At 33.0% G+C, this 24,831-nt stretch overlaps 9 protein-coding genes and 7 pseudogenes across 16 annotated transcripts, besides 5 other annotated features; 11 read left to right on the top strand and 5 right to left on the bottom strand.

Moving 5' to 3' along the window:
• Nucleotides 1-1,261: part of a mobile genetic element that runs on past the window's edge.
• Nucleotides 51-514, top strand: TVAGG3_0368970 (protein of unknown function, DUF4107 family; the record flags this gene model as incomplete). The annotated part of the gene is made up of 1 exon (XM_051231708.1): nucleotides 51-514. A coding segment is annotated over one exon (464 nt), but the record flags the coding sequence as incomplete, so codon positions are not given.
• A 391-nt stretch (nucleotides 1,262-1,652) lies between the features above and the next one.
• Nucleotides 1,653-24,831: part of a mobile genetic element that runs on past the window's edge.
• Nucleotides 2,294-2,820, bottom strand: TVAGG3_0368990 (annotated as a pseudogene). Its single transcript has one exon. A coding segment is annotated over exon 1 (527 nt).
• TVAGG3_0369000 (uncharacterized protein) lies at nucleotides 3,416-3,927 on the bottom strand (the record flags this gene model as incomplete). The annotated part of the gene is made up of 1 exon (XM_051231709.1): nucleotides 3,416-3,927. A coding segment is annotated over one exon (512 nt), but the record flags the coding sequence as incomplete, so codon positions are not given.
• Nucleotides 3,977-4,597, top strand: TVAGG3_0369010 (annotated as a pseudogene). The gene has a single exon. A coding segment is annotated over exon 1 (621 nt).
• On the top strand, nucleotides 5,253-5,866 carry TVAGG3_0369020 (annotated as a pseudogene). Its single transcript has one exon. A coding segment is annotated over exon 1 (614 nt).
• TVAGG3_0369030 (uncharacterized protein) lies at nucleotides 6,063-6,839 on the bottom strand (the record flags this gene model as incomplete). The annotated part of the gene is made up of 1 exon (XM_051231710.1): nucleotides 6,063-6,839. One exon carries the CDS (start codon nucleotides 6,837-6,839, stop codon nucleotides 6,063-6,065), a length of 777 nt encoding a protein of 258 aa, XP_051101440.1.
• TVAGG3_0369040 (keratin-associated protein family) lies at nucleotides 7,515-8,948 on the top strand (the record flags this gene model as incomplete). Its single annotated transcript, XM_051231711.1, has 1 exon — nucleotides 7,515-8,948. A coding segment is annotated over one exon (1,434 nt), but the record flags the coding sequence as incomplete, so codon positions are not given.
• TVAGG3_0369050 (phage tail repeat-like family) lies at nucleotides 9,404-9,856 on the top strand (the record flags this gene model as incomplete). Its single annotated transcript, XM_051231712.1, has 1 exon — nucleotides 9,404-9,856. The coding sequence occupies one exon, from the start codon at nucleotides 9,404-9,406 to the stop codon at nucleotides 9,854-9,856; it is 453 nt and encodes a 150-aa protein (XP_051101442.1).
• TVAGG3_0369060 (integrase core domain containing protein family) lies at nucleotides 9,897-10,408 on the top strand (the record flags this gene model as incomplete). Its single annotated transcript, XM_051231713.1, has 1 exon — nucleotides 9,897-10,408. A coding segment is annotated over one exon (512 nt), but the record flags the coding sequence as incomplete, so codon positions are not given.
• TVAGG3_0369070 (organellar and viral DNA polymerase type B) lies at nucleotides 11,220-12,161 on the top strand (the record flags this gene model as incomplete). The annotated part of the gene is made up of 1 exon (XM_051231714.1): nucleotides 11,220-12,161. One exon carries the CDS (start codon nucleotides 11,220-11,222, stop codon nucleotides 12,159-12,161), a length of 942 nt encoding a protein of 313 aa, XP_051101444.1.
• Nucleotides 12,738-12,950: a mobile genetic element.
• Nucleotides 13,523-15,278: a mobile genetic element.
• Nucleotides 15,419-15,450: a mobile genetic element.
• TVAGG3_0369110 lies at nucleotides 16,885-17,527 on the top strand (annotated as a pseudogene). Its single transcript has one exon. A coding segment is annotated over exon 1 (643 nt).
• On the top strand, nucleotides 20,468-21,328 carry TVAGG3_0369120 (annotated as a pseudogene). Its single transcript has one exon. A coding segment is annotated over exon 1 (861 nt).
• TVAGG3_0369130 lies at nucleotides 21,455-21,975 on the top strand (annotated as a pseudogene). The gene has a single exon. A coding segment is annotated over exon 1 (521 nt).
• TVAGG3_0369140 (uncharacterized protein) lies at nucleotides 22,416-22,712 on the bottom strand (the record flags this gene model as incomplete). The annotated part of the gene is made up of 1 exon (XM_051231715.1): nucleotides 22,416-22,712. One exon carries the CDS (start codon nucleotides 22,710-22,712, stop codon nucleotides 22,416-22,418), a length of 297 nt encoding a protein of 98 aa, XP_051101445.1.
• Nucleotides 23,296-23,556, bottom strand: TVAGG3_0369150 (uncharacterized protein; the record flags this gene model as incomplete). The annotated part of the gene is made up of 1 exon (XM_051231716.1): nucleotides 23,296-23,556. The coding sequence occupies one exon, from the start codon at nucleotides 23,554-23,556 to the stop codon at nucleotides 23,296-23,298; it is 261 nt and encodes an 86-aa protein (XP_051101446.1).
• TVAGG3_0369160 lies at nucleotides 24,053-24,816 on the top strand (annotated as a pseudogene). Its single transcript has one exon. A coding segment is annotated over exon 1 (764 nt).

The raw sequence follows: 24,831 nt of genomic DNA on the forward strand, positions 1-24,831 counted from the left end.
AGAACTTTTATGAGATAATATTGAAGAGAGATGATTTTAATATGGGGTAAATGGTAGCTTGGGCAGCTTTAGGCGCAATGGGAACAAAAGCATTAGCATTTGGAGCAAAAGCACTTGGAGCTTATGACGCAGTAAATAAAATGAGTGGAGGAAGGGTTTCGAAGACATTAGATGCAAATAAAGGGAAGATTGGAGGCTGGGTTGCAAAGAAGTTAAGATTAAATAAAATAGGGCTCATAAATAAAGCATCCAATTTGGTTGCGACTGAGTCAGAAAATGCTTTAGGAAAGGACGATGAGTTTGCAAAACACGCAAAAGACTTTAATGACCAGATGAAAGGTGAAACAATGCATTTAAATAGAGTCGATGGAACTAAAGAAAATGTTTCTTCTCCACCAGTAGTTCTTCCGTATGGTCCCTATGGAATGTATGGAAACCCTTACGAAAGACCATTTGACCCATTGACTGGTGGAAGTAATTGGTATCATTATGGACGAAGAAGAAAGACAGTCAAGTTGGAGACGGACGTAAAGAAAGCAACTAAAAAGAAACCAAGGAAGAGAGTTATAAAGCAATGAGAACGTTTATGTTATGAGAAATTTTTAACGTTAGTTTTATTTTTACTGAAAATTTTTATTTGGATGTAATGACGAAAACTATTGAGATAACAAACTACAACGGTCATGAGTTCAAGAATTTGTTCTTCGTTCCGCGTGAGAATACATTCTATCAGATACGAGGGAGAAAGGGTAAAGTTAGTTTAAGCATTTATGATAGCAAACATAATGGAAGATATATACAAGCAGTAGATACAAACGGTAAGCGTGTTTCATTACATTTGTCAAAACTTATAAACATTAATTATGACAGCGACTTTGACTCAGACGATTGGAGCGACAGTAGTGATACTGAAGAATATGAACTATTATGTGAAGCACAGCAATGGAAAGAGTTGCAATACTTTTGTAAATGAGAACATTAGTGGGAACGTTAGTGAGAACGTTTATTTTTTCATGCACGTGCATTGTGTCGCGGGGAGTTGCCATGGGCAATGACCTGCGCACAATATATAACGTACAGAGAGGTGAGATGAGGTGGTTTATGTGATAAATACTTTACGTGGCAGAAATAGTTTAAGGTTATTAGAAATATTGCATATGCGATGTAAAATATACGTTAGTCGTTTTGTAAAGTGTCAGATTGACATATCTTCGGTAAGATGGCGCGCAGTGCCACCGTACTGAAGATATGTATACTAACTATTTGTTCCAGTTAATGGATTAATTGGGAGATCTTCATGCGGTGTGTTATTATTGTACTCCCAAATAAAGGCAGGAATAGCCTGAATGCTTTGGCAGCGCTCCAATGTCGGCCAGAATCTCTCAATCTTCCCATTTTGGTAGGGAGAATGAGAGTCTGTATGCCGCCATTGGACGCCCCAAAGATCAAGTAGATCTTGAAAGGCGCCCCTATTTTCTGAACCGTTGTCGGTCCAGAAACAATAAGGGGCGCCAAATTCAATGAAGGCGGAAGCCGCAACGTTCGCTGTCGTCGCTGCCAGCATATCTGGTATTTGTATACACGCTAGGACTTTGCGGCTAAAATCGTCGATTATGCCATAAATATACTGGCCACGAACACCCCTAAAATAATAGTATACAAGTCTTGGGTATGGTGGCACTGCGTTCCACCTTACCCAATACTTGTGAATTTGACACTTTACAAAACCGTTAACGTATATTTTACAACATGAACGCAAAAACTAACTTAACCTTAAATATTTACAAAGCCGCCAACAATTTCACCTCACTATCGTTCTCACTAACAACTTCACTAATGTTCTCATAAATTTTCCTCAATATCTTCATCATCAGTGTTAACCCTATTGTAGTCATACTTGAAGCCATAAACTTTCTCTAACTTCTTAACGTACAATTTACATAACTTACCTTCGTCATCGTATGGTTTAATGATATAACTATTTCTATCTTTATAAACAGTCAATGAAAAGTCAACTGGTCTCGGATGTATTTGAAAGAACATGTTATGCTCAGGAAGGAAGAATAAATGTTTAAATGTATGTTTGTTATATGTTTTGATTTGTATGAGTTGCTTTTGTTCTGTCATTACATCCAAATAAAATAAAAATAATTTTAAAAAATAAAATAAAAAATAAATGATATCACCACCCTCACACGTATGAAAACATAGCACAAAAATTAATTTAGGTGAAGTGGTGAGATCTAACCCGATTTCTAACCCGATTTCTAACCTCATTTCTACCCTGTTGAATTCATTGCTTTATAACTCTCTTCCTTGGTTTCTTTTTAGTTGCTTTCTTTACGTCTGTCTCCAACTTGACTGTCTTTCTTCTTCGTCCATAATGATACCAATTACTTCCACCAGTCAATGGGTCAAATGGTCGTTCATAAGGGTTTCCATACATTCCATAGGACCATACGGAAGAACTACTGGTGGAGAAGAAACATTTTCTTTAGTTCCATCGACTCTATTTAAATGCATTGTTTCACCTTTCATCTGGTCATTAAAGTCTTTTGCGTGTTTTGCAAACTCATCGTCCTTTCCTAAAGCATTTTCTGACTCAGTCGCAACCAAATTGGATGCTTTATTTATGAGCCCTATTTTATTTAATCTTAACTTCTTTGCAACCCAGCCTCCAATCTTCCCTTTATTTGCATCTAATGTCTTCGAAACCCTTCCTCCACTCATTTTATTTACTGCGTCATAAGCTCCAAGTGCTTTTGCTCCAAATGCTAATGCTTTTGTTCCCATTGCGCCTAAAGCTGCCCAAGCTACCATTTACCCCATATTAAAATCATCTCTCTTCAATATTATCTCATAAAAGTTCTCGTTACTGGAGAAAGTCAATGAAACATAAGCGTTCTCACGGGCTTCGCCCTCACCGCTTTGCGGTCTATCTAATTTCTTTCTTATATCATCTATACGCTTCAAAATGTCTGAACAATTGCTAACATCTTCTACAACAGTTATTTCATCATGAATGACCTTTAAGAACAAGCTCATTTAATATGCAATTAAAATCATCTCAATAATGAGTCCATCCTTTCCATCTTTAGGTAGCACAACATCTTTCATTGAAGAAGGTTCGACAAGTCTTATGTTAAACTTACTGACAAAGTTTGTTATACTATAATGCTTCGGTGGCGAATACATGTAGTTTGAAAGACATAATATAGATTCTTCAGCAAATTCACTTATACTGGATTTTATAACAATGTTCTCACGAGACCAAACGCCACCAATTGACAATCTTGTAAGCAATCCTGCTGAGCCTTCAACTGTAAACGTCGATGGTAACATTCCACGAAGGTCATCTATTGACATCTTTGAGTCACTGAATTTAAATATTTTCTTAAAGCAATCGTCATTATCTAACCATGCAATAGCTTTGAAGTTTTCATTCGAATATACATCTGCTTCATTAAATGTAAAACCTGACTTCTTTGCAGAGACGACTTTAAAATCTATTGAGTTTGTTTCAAAATTATATGCTATGGTAACTTCTGAAGGTAATGGGTGTCCTTCTGCTATAAGTTGTTCTTTCAATACCATTTGAAGCTTTGTGTTAAAAACTTTCATGTCATCTCCTGTATCTAAGTTCACATACACAGCAACAGGGAAACTATCTTGCTTCTTTGTTTCATCATTATATCTCAAAACATTAAAGTTCTTCAATAATATTGTTCTTCCTGCTGGAATACTTCGAACCTGTCTGATTTCAATAGCTTTCTCACCTCCTACATACTCTACCCAGTGTCTTGGATATTCATAAGTATACTGACTTTCTTGAATTTTGGTTGGTTTCATCATAACGTGTTCATAGTATATCTTTATACTCTTGTCAGTTAGACTCGGTGCTATGTTCTGAATATTTCTGACTTGCATTTTTAATGGAGATAAAATGAAGCATTTAATACATGACGTAGATGAAGACATGAATGAAACTACAGACAAACTTAACTCTTCTCTTATTCTTCCTTTCAGCAAAGATTATGAGTTCTGTTCAAATGGTGTGTATTTCTATTGTGGAAAGATGGGTTCAGGTAAGACATTTAACCTCATTCGTCATATACTCATAACAGAGCGTTTAGGAAACGACTCTTACTATGACCAAATCATTATATCAGCAACTTCAGACTCTATGGATTCAACAGCGAAAACATTCATGAGTAAAGTTCAAGCATCTGTCGTTAAAGTTCCAGATAGCGAACTCATTGAATTTCTTCAACGTTACATTCGACGTAAGAGAAAATATTATGCTATTGTAGAGTTCATACAGTCAGGAATGCAAAAGACTTCAGAAGAGATGGAAAGAATTATTGACAAACACCACTTACGTCAGTACTCAGGAGTTTACGATATGAAACGACTGACAAACTACATTCTATCAAAACTTTCAAAATACCCCTTCAAAAATATCCTTCAAACACTCTGCTCGTTTGTGACGACTTCGCCGGAAAAGGTTTAGTGTCAAAGCCTGACTCACCATTAGCTAACATCATAACTAAAGTCAGACATTACCATTTAACTGTAGCAATACTTATGCAAACATGGCGTTTCTTGCTTTAAACATAAAACGTCTCATAACTGACTTCGTTATCTTTCAAGGTTTCTCACGTTATGATATTGAACTCATTTGGAAACAGTCAGGTATAACATTACCTTTTGAAGAAATTTGGGAAGCATATAAGTCTCTCATCTCTCCTCGTTCATACCTTGAGATTCATATCATGACTAATACCATTAAAGTCAAAAATATTCCATGGGAACGACCAACATTGTTTTAAAGTTTAACCTTCAATTGACTGATGGTAAACAAATTCCATGCATCTCTGTCGCCATTTCTGTTAATATTTTTGCTGTCATTCATATCATCCACTTCCCCATCCGTTAGCTTTTGAGGATATGCGTTAGAATAGCTGTTCTTAAATGAAGGCTTTTCACCTTTGAGAGCATAAACTCTATAACTTTCTGCATACTTTATGTTTGAACCTCCTGGGCCATCATTGACATAAATTTTTATAGGCTTCCACCCTTTGTTCATATTCCTGCTTCTTCCCTTTGCTCTTTTGTTCAGTAGTTCTACATCTTTATACACAGCTCCTGTCTCAGTGAATTCAACAATATTTTCATTCGTTAGCTTTACATTCAAACCCTTGTCGAGTATATTGTTCATTTCATACATATAAAAGGTTTTTATTCTATATGAAATGAGAAGCAAATCCATCTTAGCTGGTGCCGTTAATGTTCCAATTGAACCAACATCAAATGTTGACTCACGAACGACAAACAATATTGTCATAAAGAACTATAGTTCGGAGTGTTTGAAAGAAAAAGAACCAGATCTTAAGTCGGTGAATTTAAACACAACTTCAAACGCTAACGCTACATCAGATGTTAAGTTAGAGTATCCACCACTGGACCAAGTTCTTTCAAGAGAAGCCAACGACAACCCTTACACAAATGTTCAAACAAATCCATCAGATAACGTAGACCATTACCTTCTTCAGTTATACCAAACAATTTTACTCAAAGACGATAAGAAGCTTTTGACAAATCTTATAAGAAGAACCAAATAATTCTAACAAAGGAGGACCTTGAAAATATTATATCACGAATAACAGGAAAGCAATGTGTCATTGACTATCTCGACCCTGAAATCGAATGCTGTGGTCAAACGCCAATATTCATGAAAATAGGTAACATCCGCATCATTGAAACACCAGGAACTACAGGAGTTGAGTTTAAGTATAAATATTCGAACGAGTATACAAAACTATCTACTTACTATAAGCTTTGTTTGAAATATGTTTTAGTAAATTAAAGCAATTTGTAATATCTATCCAAAACTTCTTCAACAGTATCGAACTCATCTTCATAATGCAAACCTAATCTTATTGACTTGGTGCAGTTTTCACTAACACAATATTTTTCTGTTCTCTTGACTGACATAACTAACTCATTTGTTTCATCAAACAGCAACAACCAAAGTTCATGACCTAATACATAACATTCATACTTTATATTTTTAGCTCTGAGTTCTCTTGTAAGCTGTTGCATTTAATATTTTCTAAAAAGTCAACTTCAACAGTCATTCGCACTGGTGCCTTCAGTTCTACAGGCTCTCCTTGAAAGTCAACAAGTCTGAATTGCATGTCTTTCAAATTATGAGGACTAATGCGAACCCATTTACCTAAATGAGTTGCTATGACAGGAACGTTTGGAATGAACATTGAATTTACTTCATAACAGAAGGATTTATATTCTACTGAACCTTTACTATTAACTCCTGAAATACCTGTGACATTAGCTATTTTTGACTCAATGTACAAACAATTGCCATAACATACGTATGGAACAGATTTCATCTCAATCGTTTTGTCAACACTTTTCAAAGGAAATGTCATATGGTATGCTCCCAAAAGAAGTTGTACTCTATGACTCATTCTTGGTATCTTAAACTCTTTCGCATAACTGAACTTCAAAACTCCTGCAATAAGTTTAACATTCATTAAGTTTTCTCCGTTATCCTTGTTTATTGTAGTATTTATGAGAGCATTTAACACTCCAGCTAATGTTTCCATCTTATATTCTACATTATTGTGAAATCTTATTTCGTGCTTCTTTCCATCTATTTCAAGCTCCATGAAATCTGTTTCGTCAGTTATAACGAATGAAGCAATAGTATTAAAGTCAACCATTCTGAATGCAAGTGGCTCATTCTGTAGACCTAAGTTTGTTTGTAGTTTTACTGTCCCGTATTCGTTTGGGTCTGTACTTTGCAAATAGAACAACATTTTATTCTCATTAAAATATGAGTATAGCTGCATATGCGTATGAAGCTGACAGAGCTAAACGTTTATATTTTGGTCAATACTCTCTCACACTTACTGACAAATATATTGTTATCAGTGATGGAAATACCGAGAAATACATAACATGGAAGGACTATGAAAAGTTTGACCCCATTTTAACTCCATGCACTATGCCATTATAAAATGGTGAATGTCATGAAGAAACACAACAGTATATAAGTCTGTTATGAAGCATTAGAATATATGTTGAATTATAATCCCGAAAGATTTGACCCAAGCACTACACCATGTACAATGCCTTTTATTAAGGATGGTGAAATCGTAAGAGTTCCGGATTCAACGGTTTACACAGCTGTTCAAAACAGTTTACAAAACATTTTAGCGAATATCTTTAATTCAGAAACTACAGAAATAAAATTACCATATATAACAGATGCTAAAGAAATTAAATCAAAAACGACAACATTATTTACGTCACTTAATGATTTAATGACTTATATCATTAATATTCCTGCACCAACTATAGCATTTGATCCAAACTCGACGGTTTGCAGTGTACCTTTCATAAATGACAGTTCATTAATTACTTTAAGGGATTCGACAGTAAATGAATCATTAAAGGCGTCATTAATGAAAATCATTGATTTTAATTCATTCATGAATACATATAATTCATTCATTAATGTTTCATATGCTTCTAAAGAAGGTGAGCCAAAAACTATCGATAAAGCGGTGTATGAAATAAAAGCATCAACGACGAAATTGAATTCGTTAACTTTTGACGGTGATAGTTTCGTTAATGACATAACATCGGGGAAAACAATTTTAACGAAAGAATATTTAAAATCTCATGTTAGTGAGTTCGTTGAAATTGAAAAAGAAGGTGGAATTAAGTTCGATCCACTGAATTTCATTTTCAGCTTAGCGAATGCGGGTGTTAGTTTCGCTGAATGGACAACTATACAGAGTGAAATAAATGCAATATGGACGTTTTTGGGGTCAAAAGCGGGAATGGGTGAGCTTGTAAATGCTGCAAGAACATTAGGTGAAACAGGAAATTTTGTAGATGGTTTTAAAAGACTTGTTTCAAATGTTTTAACAAACACAAAGAAATTATTTAGATATACCGTACATAACGGACGGATTTTCGAACAGATAGCAACAAACCCTCCGGTTATGGCTGCGTTGATGATGGTTAGAGATATAAAACCACGTAACGACGGGAACGAAGAACATGAACAACAGGATACTGGTCGGGTTATTCGAGACATTAAAAACGTGTATCCTGAAGTTATTGATTTATTTAGAGGAGTTAATGATTCAATTTCAAAACATTCTATAACCCTCGATGAAGAGAATAAATTAACAGATTATATATTCGTCATTATTGCAGAATTAATGAAGAGAATAAATGAAAAAGGAATTGGTGATATCATTAATGTCAGCGATGTAATGATGAAAAGAAATTTTGACTCATTATTTACAAAACCGAAAACAGAATATAGTCTTTATGACGTAATTACCGAATTAATGAAAAAGATTAATGATAATAAGAGTTCTGGCGGAAGAGTTGAATTAGAAGTGAATGATGTTAATGAGAAATTAGCCGAAAAAGCAAACAAAAATGAGCTTTTAGCTCTGAGTGATAAAGTCAAGAACCACGTTCATTATATAACTTCAGACGAACAGATTATAACGAACTACCATGGATATTTAACACGAAGTGATGAAGCGAAGACAAAAAATGTTAATGAAAGAAGATATAAATACATTCGTGCTAAAGGTTATGACATAAGCTGTACTGTACAGTATGATGTAGCTAAAGCACCAGAAGCATTTGGTTATACCGGTGAAATTTATGCCTCTACTTTCAATGTTAACGGTGTATTAGTTGAACCAAGATTTACTTTGAGAGTTAAGTCAAAAATAACGTTTGAAGATGCTATTAAAAGTAAAGCTGACAAAGTTGAACTTGAAGCAACGAACAAAGTTTTGAAATCTCATAAACACAACATCTCCGATATAAATGAACTTCAAGCTACATTAGACAGTAAAGCCGACAAGAACCATACACATAAATCCTTCACTACTGTTAGAGCAGACGACATAATATTGAACTATACCCTTGGTTCAAGTGCACCTTTAGAGAATCCAAGTACAAGCGTAAAAGATACACTAAACAATTTAGATAACAGTTGCAGGAATATTGAAGGTCATGCCAGAAACTTTGAAGCACATGAACTACCAGCAATGTTAGATAAGAAAGCCGACAAAACTTATGTAGATGAAAATTATGCAAAGAAGTCGGAAGTAAATGCTGCGCTTAATGGAAAAGCCGATAAAGAGCACGTGCATGAAGAATTTCAAACAATCAAGATTAAAGAAATTAAGGCATGCATCGAAATAGTAACAAAAACAGGAAGAGACGGTGCAACTGTACAAGAACAAAGAATTTATCCTCCTACTTTTCCTAATGGTTTAATAAAAACAATATAAATATTGTAGAAGGCAATAAAACTATAAACGTTAAACATGAACTTCTAACAATGAAGGCCCAGATTCTTGAAACCATATATCCTATAGGCTCTATTTATACGTCAATGAACTCAACAAATCCGGCAAGTGTTTTAGGTTTTGGTACGTGGGAACAGATTGTAGATAAATTCCTCTATTGTGCGAACTCTTCAAAGCAAACAGGTGGTTCGAAGAAAATTAAAGAAGCAAACCTTCCACCGCACACTCATACAGGAACTACAAATACAACAGGTAGTCATTCACATTCAATAACAAAAAGAGGTTATACAAATCTTGCAGCAGGTTCGGATAGACAGGGAATGCATAGATATGATATTTCAAGTGACCCAGTAGATTCAAGCACAGGTATTTTCTGTGGAACCACAGGAAATCATTCACACACTTTCACAACAAATCCAACAGGCTCGGGTGCAGATTATATGCCACCATTTGTGACTATATTCGCATGGTACCGCGTTCATTGAACGCGCTTGAGCCTAGAATAAAATCTTTAACTTTACATAAATGAGCTTGAAAGAAGTATTCGAACAACATCCATGGAGGTCATTTAAGAAGTTCAATGAAGCCGCAAAGAGTTGGGGATTTACTAACAGAGCTGAAGTGAAAAGGTTCTTTGACAAAAATGTTGTACATCAAACAAAAATAAACCCTTACGACTACTTTTTACCAATTTACTCCAACACTCCTGACGCATACCAATTTGACACTCTCATTCAAAGCAGAAAAGGAGGACATAAACCATTCCTCATCTTCATTAATGTTAACACTCGCAAAGCTTTTGCGTATATAATGAGAAATAAAGGAACTCGTGAAGTGTTAAGAGTTTTACAAAAGTTTGTAGCAGAACATAGCCCAAGTACTTTAACATCAGACCAAGACAGTGCATACCTCAGCAACGAAATCACAGAATTTCTCATTAAGCATAACATAACTCACTACACTACTGAAGACCATAACCATAATATTTTAGGTATCATTAATCGCTTCATAAGAACGCTCAGAGATTTAAATCAAGAGTGAGACTTTACCGAAGAAACAATGAAACATTTTCTCGAAGTATATAATTCCTCAACAAATTCTACAACAGGACATACACCAAATTCAATGACACAACAACAAGAAGAAAAGTATATACAAAAGAAACGAAGCCAAACACAAAATATCAGAAATTCAACACAATTTACCCTCATTCCTGGTACAAAAGTTCGTGTAGTTCTTGACGACAAACCGTTGACAAAGAAACGTTTAAGGTTAAGTCGAAATTATTATATCGTAGACTCTACACAAGGTAATGGATATCTTATAAAAGCTGCTGACGACTCTATTGCGTTTTATCCTCGTCATAAATTAGTCGAAAGTAGTAATGGCAAACTTGCTGAAACCATTGACGAAGCAAAGCGAGGAGTGGTTATTGAAATACTTAACTATAACATAAACGATGACACTTATAAAGTAAGATATGAAGGAGGCGTTGAAGATGTTATACCATCTAAGAACTTGAGAGAGTCAAAGCCAACACATCTGGGACCATTAGAGCGGGAGTACTGGAAAGACAAAAATAAGCCAGAAAGAATAAGAAAATTCTTCTAAACTTTTTCATTAGATGTAAATCAGACATGAATGAGAACAGTCATGATATCATTAATGGTACCATTTATTTTAACATAAACTTTATTTATGTTAGAATGTTAGATCTAACACGTTTTCTAACCACTTTTCTAACATGGTCTAAAACTCTCGAAAATCATGAATTTTTGACATTTCCTTATGAAAGAAAAATAACGCTAATTTTTTTCTAAGAAAAATTTTTATCTTGTATGTAAAGATATGATTTCAACAATAGGTTCTACAACACTTCAAACAACAACTTCACCAAACTCTTTAGTTATGAATCCAACATCTATGTTAGTAGAGATGAAAAGCTTCATTCCTTCTTCATATACTTTTGAGACAGAAATACAAAGAATTAAGCAAGAACTTTTAACAAGTAATTTAGACTGTAGTGCGAAAGATGAAACAAATGAACAGTATCTTTATGACATGCAGGATATTATTGACCATTTACCCAAATTGCCTGAAATCCAACAACAAAAGCTCACTATTCATGAATTCGATGAAATAGAAGTGAAACCAACTGACTCAGTAGAAATAAAGAAGTTCATACGTAAAGTAAATTATGAATTCCTTGGTTTTCATTGCAACCATAAAGTTATGGACAAAGATTGCGACATGGTATATAAGAACATCTCTGACATACATAAATCTGGGGAGTTTAAGACATACGACAACTTTGTTTCATTAGTTGCTGAATGTGTATGGCAGATAAGAGATAAAGATAAAAGATGTAAAATATGGAATGGACAAATAAAACCAACAACTTTTGAGTTAAAGAAAACCATTGACGCCTTAGTTGTTCTAGCAGGTCAAATTTCAATGTATAACGCAAAAATGAATCCGCAATGTTCAAAATGTAAAGCAGCAATGAGGAAATATAACTACTCCGTCAAAGAGATAGAACGTATGAGAAACGACTATGCTGACTTAAAGAAAGAAGTAGAGAAACCAGCAGAAGATAAAATGGACATGTTAGCATTTCTGAACAAAAACTATCCAACAGCTGACGATTTCCTATTATCTGATGTCAAGAAGAAATATAAAGAAACCTTCGGCATAGTTAAAATTTTTGATATCCTTCGTGAAGAAATAGAAGCTACAAAACTGTTTAAAGTCATGAACCATCGCAACATATACCATGTAAAACGCTTGTAAATAGTTTTCTTCGATGTTAGAAAAGTGGTTAGAAAACGTGTTAGATCTAACATGCTAACATAAACATTATTTTTTCTAAAAAAATTTTTATCTTGTATGTAAAGACAGTAATGTCAAACATTGAGTTTGAAACAGTTAGAAAGATAGACAATGACACCAAAGTGGTTAGAATAGGTGATTTAAACGTAAGATACTCAAAGAAATACAACAAATATTCTTTGTCAGACATTATAACACCATCTGGAAAGAAAACAAACGACTGGGTTAGAAATGCTTCAACTCAGAAAATTTTGACAAGAAATCCTGAGCTTATGATATCAGTAGCATTTCATGGAACAAGAGCATATCTTAGGCAAAATCGCAACCGAATTTTTAAATCTCGATCGCAAAGAAAAATTTCGATTTTTTATAAAATCGCGAACTTCTGAAAAATTGCGAACAGAAAAAAATCGCGATTGTTTTTGAAATCGCGTTTTATTAGAAGTACGCGATTTTATAAAAAATCGAAATTAGATTAAAATATAGCGTCTAAAACCAAATTGCGAACAAGTTATGTATTGATTAAGAAAAATATATTTAAGATGAAGAATTGCTTGCTATGATGTACTGATTCATGATCAGTACATCATAGCAAGCAATTCTTTACATGAAGTTCGAAAACTTGGGTGCAATCAGATCTGATTGCACCCAAGTTTTCGAACTTTGTATAGGGAATTAAAGGGTGAGAGATATATAGTCTATCTATATATCTCTCACCCTTTAATTCCACCTCTGTAAGCGATAAAATTTTATCAAATATTTTATACTACGAGAAATTATGGCTTTGTTTCAGAGACGTATTGAATTTACCGATTGTGTTAAAATGAGATCGCTTAATCTTTAAATTTATTAAGTTAATCAAATTTTTGATTAAACGCAACGCTGTTTTGTGAAATCAAAACGATAAATATTCAATGCAAACGCACCTGAGCTATGTTCCTTTATTGCAGCCATTAAACATTTGTCTGGCTCACAATTTGAGAGCACTTCACCTAAATAATGCTATAATGAAAATTGAATTAATAAAAATCGTTTCTTCAAATAAACTTCACAAATATATTATCATTATGTGAATTTTTACTTATAAAATTAAATACATATTTAGTTTCTAGTATTTTTTTTCTATTGTCATTCAAAATATAGCTACAAAACGAAGAACCATAATTTTGATAAACACTAAATGATAATATGATTTATAATATAAATAAAATATTTTCAAGTCCAATAAATCAAAATTGATATTTTTAAAAAAACTAATTAAGAATTCAGTGATAATTTTATCAAATATTACAAGACAATATGATTTATAAGCAGAATAAAATGGGGAGAAGCTTCCTAAACTTTTTAATCCCATAAATATGGTCATTATCTGGAATAAAGAGTTAAGCGTCATATGTCACTTTTTGTACTAAGGAAACATCGACTTTATGCGTTATGACTTTTCGATGAGGAAACAAGTGTTCACGTATTATAAACTTCCTTATTCCAATAAACCGACCCTAAACATAATTAATTCTAAGCATGATAATGGTCTCTTTTCTATGATAACCAAATCAATTTGGTTATCATAGTAAAGCACCAAAAACTGGAATAGGAATCGGCAATATGGAATCATGAAGCAACTCGGATAAAATAAATATGGAACATTCATACATCCATTCCCTATTTTTAACCATATTATATTTTCAAACAAAATTCTCGTACTATTTTCAATAAAATTTGCATAACCTTGTTATTACTCTTAGGCGAAAGATGATTTTAATGTTAATTTTATAGAAGAACTTTTAATGCATAATAAAATAACCATTTCCTATAAATTTAGACTTAAAACGGTGACAATAAACAAGCTTTAGTCTAGAAATTAATTTTCTACTACTATAAATGCATCTTTATCTTTAATTAGAAAAAAATTTATCAATTTTATTATCCAGATGAAAAAAGAAGTGACATATGATATTTTATCTAATTTAAAATCTTTTATTGATTGTTTTTAAAAACTTTGCATTTTGTATGAGTATTTCATGTTTAAATCAGTATAAATACGCAAAATACTTATGAAATTCCAGCTGTTATTCAGTATTATTCATTTTTCAGCAATCATTAACTGTGGAAGAGTATGGCAAACGTTCGATAATGATCATGTATACTCAGATCATCAAGAATGAATTAAAGTCAATGCAGGGAAATGGATAATCCGATTAAAAACCCCAAAAAGGAAAAAGATATTATATGAACGTCTCACAAATGGTTAGTACTAAGCTCTTTCCTGATGATTGAATATTCTTTCATATTTTTGTATATTGTAAGGGATTTTCTCCCCAAATATATAATACCTTCCTTATAAACGATCTACTTTCTTTGAATACAAGTATATTTTACATTTTAGGAAAAAAATTTATTTTTTCAAATTTATCTTATAACAATAGAGATTTATATATGTGTGTGTCAATATAGGCTTTAGTGGTATAAAATTGGGTAGATTTTGTTTTATTTTGAGTAAAAAATTCAAAAAATACTACCTCATTTTGCGTGCAAAGGAATAGTCAGAGCTATTTAATAACATTTTACGAATGAACTATGGAATTACTATAACTTTTGAAGAAATTTCAAAGTTAATAGAAGATTGTATTTTAGAAATCAGCTAAAAGAATGATGTGCACATCAAGCGTTAAAGTATCCTAATCAGAATATAGTAATATACAATGATTAGCAAAGCAGATTTGAATCGGCAAGAAGAGTTGCTTAAAAAATCAGTTGAGTCTTCTCTAGTTTCCACACTCCTATTCCTGTTTAAAAGGCTATTCCTATTTCCAGTTTTTGGTGCTTTACTATGATAACCAAATTGATTTGGTTATCATAGAAAAGAGACCATTATCATGCTTAGAATTAATTATGTTTAGGGTCGGTTTTATTGGAATAAGGAAGTTTATAATACGTGAACACTTGTTTCCTCATCGAAAAGTCATAACGCATAAAGTCGATGTTTCCTTAGTACAAAAAGTGACATATGACGCTTAACTCTTTATTCCAGATAATGACCATATTTATGGGATTAAAAAGTTTAGGAAGCTTCTCCCCAATATTTATTATTAAATTTGAAAAAAACACTTTTTTTTAAAAAAAAATTCGGGCTATTTATCTTATATATATATTATACAATGATTTGACATATATAGTATAATAGAAATATCATAAAAACTAACATCCATTCGAATAAATAAACAGAAATTCATCAAAAGTGACACTCTCAATTTTTTGACATTTGTAAATTCTAAATTGAATGAGAAAAATGAAATAATACTAAGCATAATACAATATTCTAGATTTAATTATAATTAGGAAAAAGTTAGTTTTGAGAGTACTTTTCATAGGCATATAGAATGAAATCTTCTGAAAAATAATATCACATAACTCATATTATTTTCTAATATATAACTATTTTATATAAAAATCAAAATTCAATGATCTTAAAAGCGAAGAGAAACCTCAAAATTTACGAATATAATGAGTGGGAATATAATGCTTATCTATCATAAAACCATATGAAATATCAATTTTTGCTTTACGCCTAATTTTTGACGACAATTAGCAAAAAATGTTAAATGTTAACACTCAGTCCATTTGAATATGAAAAATAAAATTGACTTTGATTAAATGTTTTTATTTATCATGCAATTCTTCTTGCGACCAAAGATTTGAATAAAAGTTCAAAAAATAAGATAGCTTAAAAAATAATATACGGTAGTGTTTACTAATAGATGAATAGTATATAAATTCTATTAAAATGGATTTGATCCAAAAAAATATATAAAATTTGATCATAAATAAAATCGTTTTAAATTACTTCTTCATTTAAATTATAACAATTATTTTTGGTTTTAATGTATTATAGTCCATACAATACTATTGTAATCTCTTTTCTCGAATTTAATTTTTCAATTAGCAATTCGAGAAAAAAAATATTACTTAAAGGACGACTTATCACTCCGAAAAAGACCAAAATTAAGGACGTGATTTTTTTGAAAGTTCGCGATTTTTCAAAAAGTCGCAATTTTTTCCCGAATCGCGATTTTTTTAAAAAATCGAAATTTATCGTTCAAATCGCGATTTATTAATAAATCGCGAAAAAATTCTGTTCGCGATTTTTAAAAAATCGCGATTTAAGCTAAAAATCACAATTTATCATCAAAATCTAGATTTAAAAATTCGGTTGCGATTTTGCCTAAGAGGCAAAAGTCTTATACCAATAGTTTTGTTATGGTTAGACCCAGTTGTTGGATATAACTTCATAACTTATGGTTCATTCGATACGGAACGTTGCAGTGAAGGCTTACTTTACATCGTTCAGAAACCGAAGGACTTCAATACAAAGAGATATAAGATAGGAAGAACATATAATATAACTCAAAGATATGACAGTACAGTCAATAGAGTCAAGGTTGTGTTCGTTAATGATATGAGAGCTGCAGAAACAGAACTACTTGAAAAGTTTGAGAAAATGTATGGTGCTCCCATGAAAGGTAAAGAAACGTTTGAAGTAGATGAGATAGATAAAGCTATAAAATTATTTGACGAAGTTGCTGAAAAATACATGTAAAGCGTTTATTTTTGGTCTTTTGTGAAAGTCAGAAATAACGCTAATTTTATTTTTATTTATTTTTTTATTTTGTATGTAAAGACAGTAATGACAACATCAGAGAACACAACAACAGTTATAGTCCATGAAGCTATAAATGAAGAATACGAATACATACAGTATAACAAACAGTTACGTCTCATTCGTTCAGTCAAAGATGACATGTACCAAATGCAAAGTATAATGAATGCTCTTCGTTCTACAAAGCAAGCATATCATTGGTTTGAAAACCAACAGACAAAGAACTTTTAGAAGAATTTCCTCATATGATTGCTTCCTCGGAAAACCGAGAGAAGAGATTCCGTACGAAAATCGCAAAGAATTTGGCACCTGATTTGAAAGGTTATTATGTTCATAGACTTTTAGTAAACGCTGTAGCAATGTGGGCTTCACCTCGTTATGCTTGTTATATTTTCATGATGTTAGATGAACTATATAAAGCAGAACGTGGAGAGATGGAAAGAAGAAACTTCAAGCAAAAGATGAAGTCATTGAATCCAAAGACAAAAGCATACAGAAAAGAATACCACGTTCAGTACCAAAAGGAAAGGAAAAAAGCTATAAGTATATGATTTACGCTGAAGAGATGGAGAAAGAAGAAGATAGAGATATGGTTATGTTGCATTTAGTGAGAAGAAACAACAAGAGCTTTTATGACCTCGCTAAAATATATAAATCTGACAGAAACTGGTTCTATCGTGAAAACTTACCGATTTCAATGACACCGAATGAGCAAATAAAGGAAATTGTCAAAAGTACTCTTCCTCAAAACACACTATGATATTAAAGGTTGTAGAATTCTTACCTTCAAAGAAGACTTACCATTACTGAAGGAAAAAAATAACAAGAATATTTCGATAACTTCAAAGAGAAGAATAAAAAAATCTAAGCTAATTTTATTTTTTATATAAAATTTTATCTCATATGAAAGAACATGAATTTAGAATATTCGGAACTCATGACAGAAGAAGAGAACGAACAACATGTAAAAGATTATGCAAAATTTCTGAAGGTATATAAAGCATTTAAACAATATCTAAATGCTTCTAAAGATTATGCAAAATTTCTGAAGGTATATAAAGCTTATGAAAAAGCGTATGAAAAGTTTATACATTGGGGAATTGTTGTAAAATATCGATATGAAGACTAACCAAAAATATATTTTTGTTCAAAAACGTCAGGGTCAATTTCTTCAACCATTTCACTTCCTTCGTCAATGTCAATGAAGCTTCTTCAACCTTTGGTAAGAATTTCTGTATAACATCTTTGTTCGTTATTGTCTTCAGAGATGAAGGATAATATTTCACATTTGTTTCACCCTTCTTATATTCTTTCTGTTCGGAAAGATTCATAGCAATACTGAAGAAGTCAATGTTAGAGTTCTTTATGACAGTATAATGAGTATCTTTGACATTCACGAAGAAACCCTTTTGTTTCAAAACTACTGCTAACTCTTGTGAAGTATAACGTTTGCGGTCAATGACAATAGCTAATGGTCTGACATACTGACCAAACTTAGATTCTTTCACAAACTTCTTGTTAAAGATAACATTAACGTTTGAAGCACCATTGAACTCATTCTTGATGGCAGTAGCGAGAGCATTGTATGAAAAGAACTTGCAATCTTGCATGTGTTTCATTAAAATAAAAATATTAAATTATTTTGAAAAATAACTTAAAAAAATCTAATCTAATTTTTTCAAAAAATATTTTTTTATTTCCTACTAAAGATGTATCGGAAGTTGTCTAAGTTAGAACACTCGGAAATAAAACAACTTCTTACAGAAGCTAACATAGATGTTGCAAAACATTACGCGACAAACAAAAAAGCACTCGCTGACATCCTCAATGACTATAATGGTGCAATAAGTTATGATAGAATTCATGAGTTCATAAAGCCGCAACGCGGCGAGGACGAAGTCCATGCAAGAACTTTTCCTTTAAATGACGTTGCTATTGACTTATATCATAGACGTTCAGTACCTCATGAAGTAAGAAGAGAAATGTTTGACATAACAAATGCAAACGTTGGTGAAACAAGAAGAAGAGACGACACACTGAAACAACAGAGAAGAGAGATGTTTAAAAGTGGCTATAGAACAAGTTCGCAAAGCTAACGATGTCATTCGTTCCATTGACGACAAACCAAAAGAAGGTGAGAGATGGTTAAAGAAAGATGAAGAGAATAGGAAGAGAAATGTGAAGTCAGGCAATAGACTCATTGACTTTAACATCGAAGCTTTAGATGAACCAAACAGAGAATATTTACACAAACATTTCGGTAAGGTTTTCATGAGACTCTTAGAGAAGATTAAAATAAACTCACAACAGAGATGGATGGTATGTTATAAACTTGGTGGAAAGTATGAATGTTCTACGTTAAACCTCAATAATATTGGAACATTACTACATCAGCTCTTGAAGGAGAACTTTATATCAGAGATAGAAGCAAATGCCGCAGGTATTGTTGAAATGCACTATGACTTCTTCTTGACAAACATAAAGAATCTTACTGAAATAAAGATGTATGATTTAACAGAATATGAAGGCTTAACGATGTCAGATGTAAAGAAAGGCAAACCAAAAAAGAGACCATATAGAGATGAAAGCACACTGACAAATGACCAGAAAGCCATTTTGGAAGCTCTTAAGCAAACAGGAAACCCAGCACTTATAGAAAGCTTTTGGAAAGATAATGGTGAAAAGAAGTTTTATAAGAAGAGAAGCGGTCAGTTCTGGAAGTATCTTTGCACATTACCTATAAATCTTGAACGCTACCAAATCTTCAATGAACTGAACAAAAGAACTGCAACACTTATGACAGAAGACAATTGTTTCGTTTATGCTTGCATTCAGGCTGGAGTAAATGAAGAAACTATTGACCACATGAGAGAAGTCATTCGTGTTAGAGACTTTCCTCAAAGTAAAGTACAAGAAATTTCTGACGCAACAGGTATAGCATTTAATGTTTACCATTGGTTACTTCAATGACTCAAGATATAATGAAATAAAGATACATACCAAAAGAATGTGAAACTGTTCGAACTATTGACCTACTTCTTGTTGAAGACCACTACATGCTAAACGAAGACTTCCAATGACAACATACTTCGTCAGAAATTACAAAGAAATCTTGAAGGAGTGTGGTGGAATGAACATTGAGAAACAGATGAAAATATATACAAGAGAGAGAACAAATATGTAGTTCGTTATGATAGAACTACAACCGCTATGGGATGTTATGAAAACATTGTGGGAGTGCAAATATTTCGAACCTATTCTTATGGAGAACTTTTCACATATACGACTAACTTATATAAGAACCTTGCACCATTTAAAGATTTGACATATGCTCCAAAGTATTGTGTACAACTGAAGAAGAAAGCAGAGTCAAAAGAAGTAAATAAAATAAGTGCAAGTTCATTCCTGAGCACGTTTTCTTTGCTGACTTTGAGTGTAGTACCGATGGCTTTCATAAAGCTTTTAACATATGTTATGACAGTGAAGATGGTTCAGTGAGTGAAAGCATATGGGTCAGAACTGTGCAACAGAATTTTTGGAGCGACTTCCTGACAAGAGTTTAATATATTTTCATAACCTCAGTTATGACATAAACTTCATCTTAAGACACATGACAGAAGTGAAAGGAACTCCATCATTAAAGGTTCACGAACAATGCAAATAACTGGCTTATATAAGGAAGGGCAATTATTATAAAAGACTCTTACAGTGTTATAAATAAGAAACTTAAACTATTTCCTGCTATGTTTAACTTACAAACAGGACCGAAAGAAGTATTTCCATACAACTACTACAGCAGTGTTTTGTTAGCAAATGACAACAGAACTGGTGTCATTTCTGAAGCATGTAAGTTTATCCGGGATGCAGATACATTCATGAAAAACATAGATTCCATCAAAGGTTGCAGAATAGATGAGAACCACTTCGACTTAGAAAAATATAGCACGTTTTACTGCAAACAAGATGTAAGAATTTTAAGAGAAGGTTTTGTAAAGTTCCGCAATGACTTATTGAAAGAGTTTGATTTAAACGTTTATGACTACGTTAGTATTTGTTCTATTGCTAACAAATTGTTTGAGAACAGAGTGTACTTCCCGAATGGAAATCTTTATGACCTCTCAAATAAACCAAGAGAATTTATTTCGAGATGCATTCAAGGTGGAAGATGTATGTTGTCAGATAACATTAAACAAAAGAGCAAAAAGAAACTCATTGCTGACTTCGACGCTGTTTCATTATATCCATCAGCTATAGCAAGACTTTATACTTTAGAAGGAATTCCAAAAGTATTGAAGGATGAGATGTTAAGCACAGAGTATCTCATGAGACATTTATTCGATGACGACCAAAAGGAACCATTGGTGAAAAGTTTATGTCTGGCTTCTTTGTTCTCATTAAGATAACAGAGATTGGAATACATAGACACTTTCCTTTAATAGTTTGTGACCCTGAACTAAATCCAGAACTTAACGTTCCAGAAGTTCAAACACTTGCTGTTTAATGTATGTTGACCATATAACATTACAAGACCTCATAAAATATCAAGGTGTCAAATGTGAAGTGTTTGCAAGGATACTATTACGATGGAAACAGAGATATGAGGAATAAGAGATGAAGTAAAGAAGTTGTTTGAGTTAAGGTTAAAGTATAAGAAAGAAGAAAACCCATTACAAGAAATTATAAAACTCATTCTGAACAGCATTTATGGCAAAACCATTTATCTCCTATTGAGTCAAAAATAACCATAGTAGATGACAAAGATGCTATAAGATATGCTATAAGAAATTACAACCATATAGTGAAGTTCGAAGGTTTGGATGGTTCAGATAAAACTATTTTCAAGCTAACGAAAAGCATTTGCAGACACTTTAACTTTTGCCCACTTGGTGTAAATATTCTATCAATGTCAAAACGTATTATGAATGAAGTTTTTGCACGATTGAAGACTTAGGATTAAAAGCATTTTATCAGGATACAGATTCGATGCACATTTACAATGAAGACATACCACGTTTAGCTCATGAATTTAAGAAGAGATATGGTAGAGAACTTATTGGTAAAACATTAGGTCAATTTCATAGCGACTTCGCAGAAATAACACCTGGAAAACAAAGTTTAGCATACAAGTCAATATTTTTGGAAAGAAGACCTACATAGACTTACTCACTAATGATTTAAATGAAGTTGCATTTCACTGCAGAATGAAAGGCGTGAAGCAAGATGTTATTGCTTTAACCGCTAATGAAATGTTTCCTGACTCTGTTCAGTGTTTCTATGATGAAGATAAAGGTTTAATGGTTCCGCAAGGAAAATTTGACAAAGACTCTGAGTTCAGTGTTATGCAGTTATATAAAGCACTTTATGACGGTCAAGAGATTGGATTTGACTTATGTAAGTCTTCTAGTCCTTGCTTTGCTGAAAAGTTTAACTTCTCAATAACGACTAAAACAAGCTTTATTCGTAAGTTGAAGTTCTGAGGTCATTTATTTTTGTCAGCAGTGAGACCATTCATGATAAAAATAAGCCGCTAGCGGCAAGGGCGAAGCCCATGTGGTCATTTACAATACTGCGATGGTAGAGTTTAAGAGTTGTGCTTCAATGTAGAGACAGTCCTTATGGTCTGGAGGTAAGAACACTGGGCAGTTATGGTCATGAGTGGAGAACATGTCTATCCAAAACTCACGATTGAAGCCAGTTAATTTATAGTATTTAGGGTTAGGAAGTGGTGAAGTTCTTGTATGACCAATGAACTCATTTTCAACGCCTTTGGCTATATTAGAGAAAAGAATAGCTTGCTTTCTATCCCAAATGCCAGGTGTTACAATCTTTGAAAATTCATTTTTCCTCGGAAGCATTGCATCATAATTGAAAACATTCTTGAAATCATCACTTGGTTCAGAGATTTGAAATCTTATACGTAATGGATTTTCTTTCTCTTTAGCGACTTCATTGAATGGTGAGAATACAACAAACTGACAGTCATGTGTTCCATCTTCATTTTCATTAAATTCATAATGAAAGTCTATAAGTTGTGGCCGACTACCTTCTTCTTTCAGTTGTGCAAAAAACACACGTAAAGGCTGTAAAGTTTGTACTTCAATGTTAAACTTTTTCTCGAACATTTCATTAAATGAAATCATACATTGCAACAATGTTGTATCGTCTTTAAAGTATTTGTATATGTGAATGTTTTGGGCGTTTAAAGACTGTTCGTCATTTTCTATCTCGACTTGAAGTATAAAGTCAACTTCCCTAAATGCACGTGTTATATACATATTTGTTATGCCAATATATTTTTCTTCATTTATGTTCACAATCCAGTCTGTTGGAAACTTAAACTACTCTGTTCCCCTTTATTTTGACGTCAGGGTTTTCACTACTGAACGCAACAGATAAAGGTATTTGTCTATACATTTAGTTCCAATAAAAATAAACCATTTACTCTTTCTTCACTTCAGCTTCTTTAGCTTTTGCTTCAGCTTCTTCTCTAGCTTTCTTCGCCAGCAAACGTGGGTTCTTCTGTCTTCCAGCAGCTAATGCAGCTAGTTGTTTTTCACTAAGTTTTCTCTTTGGTCTCTCTGGCTTTTGTTCTTGTTTTTGTTCCTTCAGTTCGGATAAAATTTGCTCGCGAATTTCTTTCTTCAATGCTTCAACATCTATAACCCCTTGGGTCTTGTCCGTAGGACTTGTCTGAGTCATTTGACTGCAGATAAAAAACAAAATTAAAACTTTAACCGATGTAAAATGAGCTTGTCAAAATCAGAGCGAGAGTCTATTATATTAAATGACGCAAGAGGAATACAACATCCTTTCTATTACGTAAGTCAGAGTAAAGATGGTAAAATATACGTAAGAAAAAGAAAGGTTCCATTAGCGAATGCAGAGAGCGACAACATTAAGGTGCATGGCACCGAGGGTGAAGCCCATAAAAACCTTCTATTCAAACTGAAAAGTCAATAGAACAAGAAGAAAAAAGCCAGATGTTCTTTCAATAACGAACCAAGAGCTTATTGCAAAGTTCGTGAATTTCATTGAAAAGCAAACCGAGTCAAAGAACCCTGACCCACCAGTGAAAAGTTGAGACAAAAAGAATGTACAGTTCATTGAAAATGTCAAGAAACAACTTCCACCACGAATGCCAAGAAGAAGAGTGAGAATAATGAAGTAAATAGATATTTTTATCTGAAGTAAATACATGCAGAACGAACAGCTAAACGAATTTACTCCAGCAGAGCATATTCATCAGATTCGCTCATATTTCGATATCATAGACAATGCAGTTCAAATTGGTGACACTAATAGAAAATATTCTGACGCAAAGATTCCATCACAACCTGGAACTGCTAAAGATAACACATGGGTAACATTCAATCTCTCACCTCCTGGTGAAAATATGTTGGACCTTTACAATACATTCATTACGTATAAAATGGAAGGTCAATTTATTGTAGATAAAGAAATTGGTTCAGGTTCCAATAAAACAAACCCACCAGGATTTTGGATTGGTTTCGATGACGCTTTCTATGCAGTTGCTGGATATCAAATCCTTGCAAATGGTCGTATCGTATATTCTCAAGACAACGCAAGAGAAGAAGCATATATAACTTCAAACTCACAAACTACCGAACAAATAAAGAAAGTAATGTTTTCTCAAAGACTCGACATGAAGATGTATGGAGTCATTCGGGAACATGCAGAACAGGACAAATTGTTAGTGGTCCAATTACAGCAGGAAAATCATTTGATTTTAAGCTTCGTTTAAGAATTCCTGTTAGAAAGTTTTTACCATTAGAAGCTATAAGATTTATTCCTGCATTTGCTGGTAACATTCAGCTTAAAGTAAAGTTCAGTAGCGACGCATTACAATGCACATCTATATCTGTAAATGATATCATTGCTTTCAATCCAACTCTTAAAGTTGCATTTGCTTCAGATTCAAATCCACCGACAAATAAATTTGTTCCATGGAATGAA

This window comes from Trichomonas vaginalis, chromosome V (genome assembly GCF_026262505.1).
Source record: "Trichomonas vaginalis G3 chromosome V, whole genome shotgun sequence".
Lineage (NCBI taxonomy): Eukaryota > Parabasalia > Trichomonadida > Trichomonadidae > Trichomonas > Trichomonas vaginalis.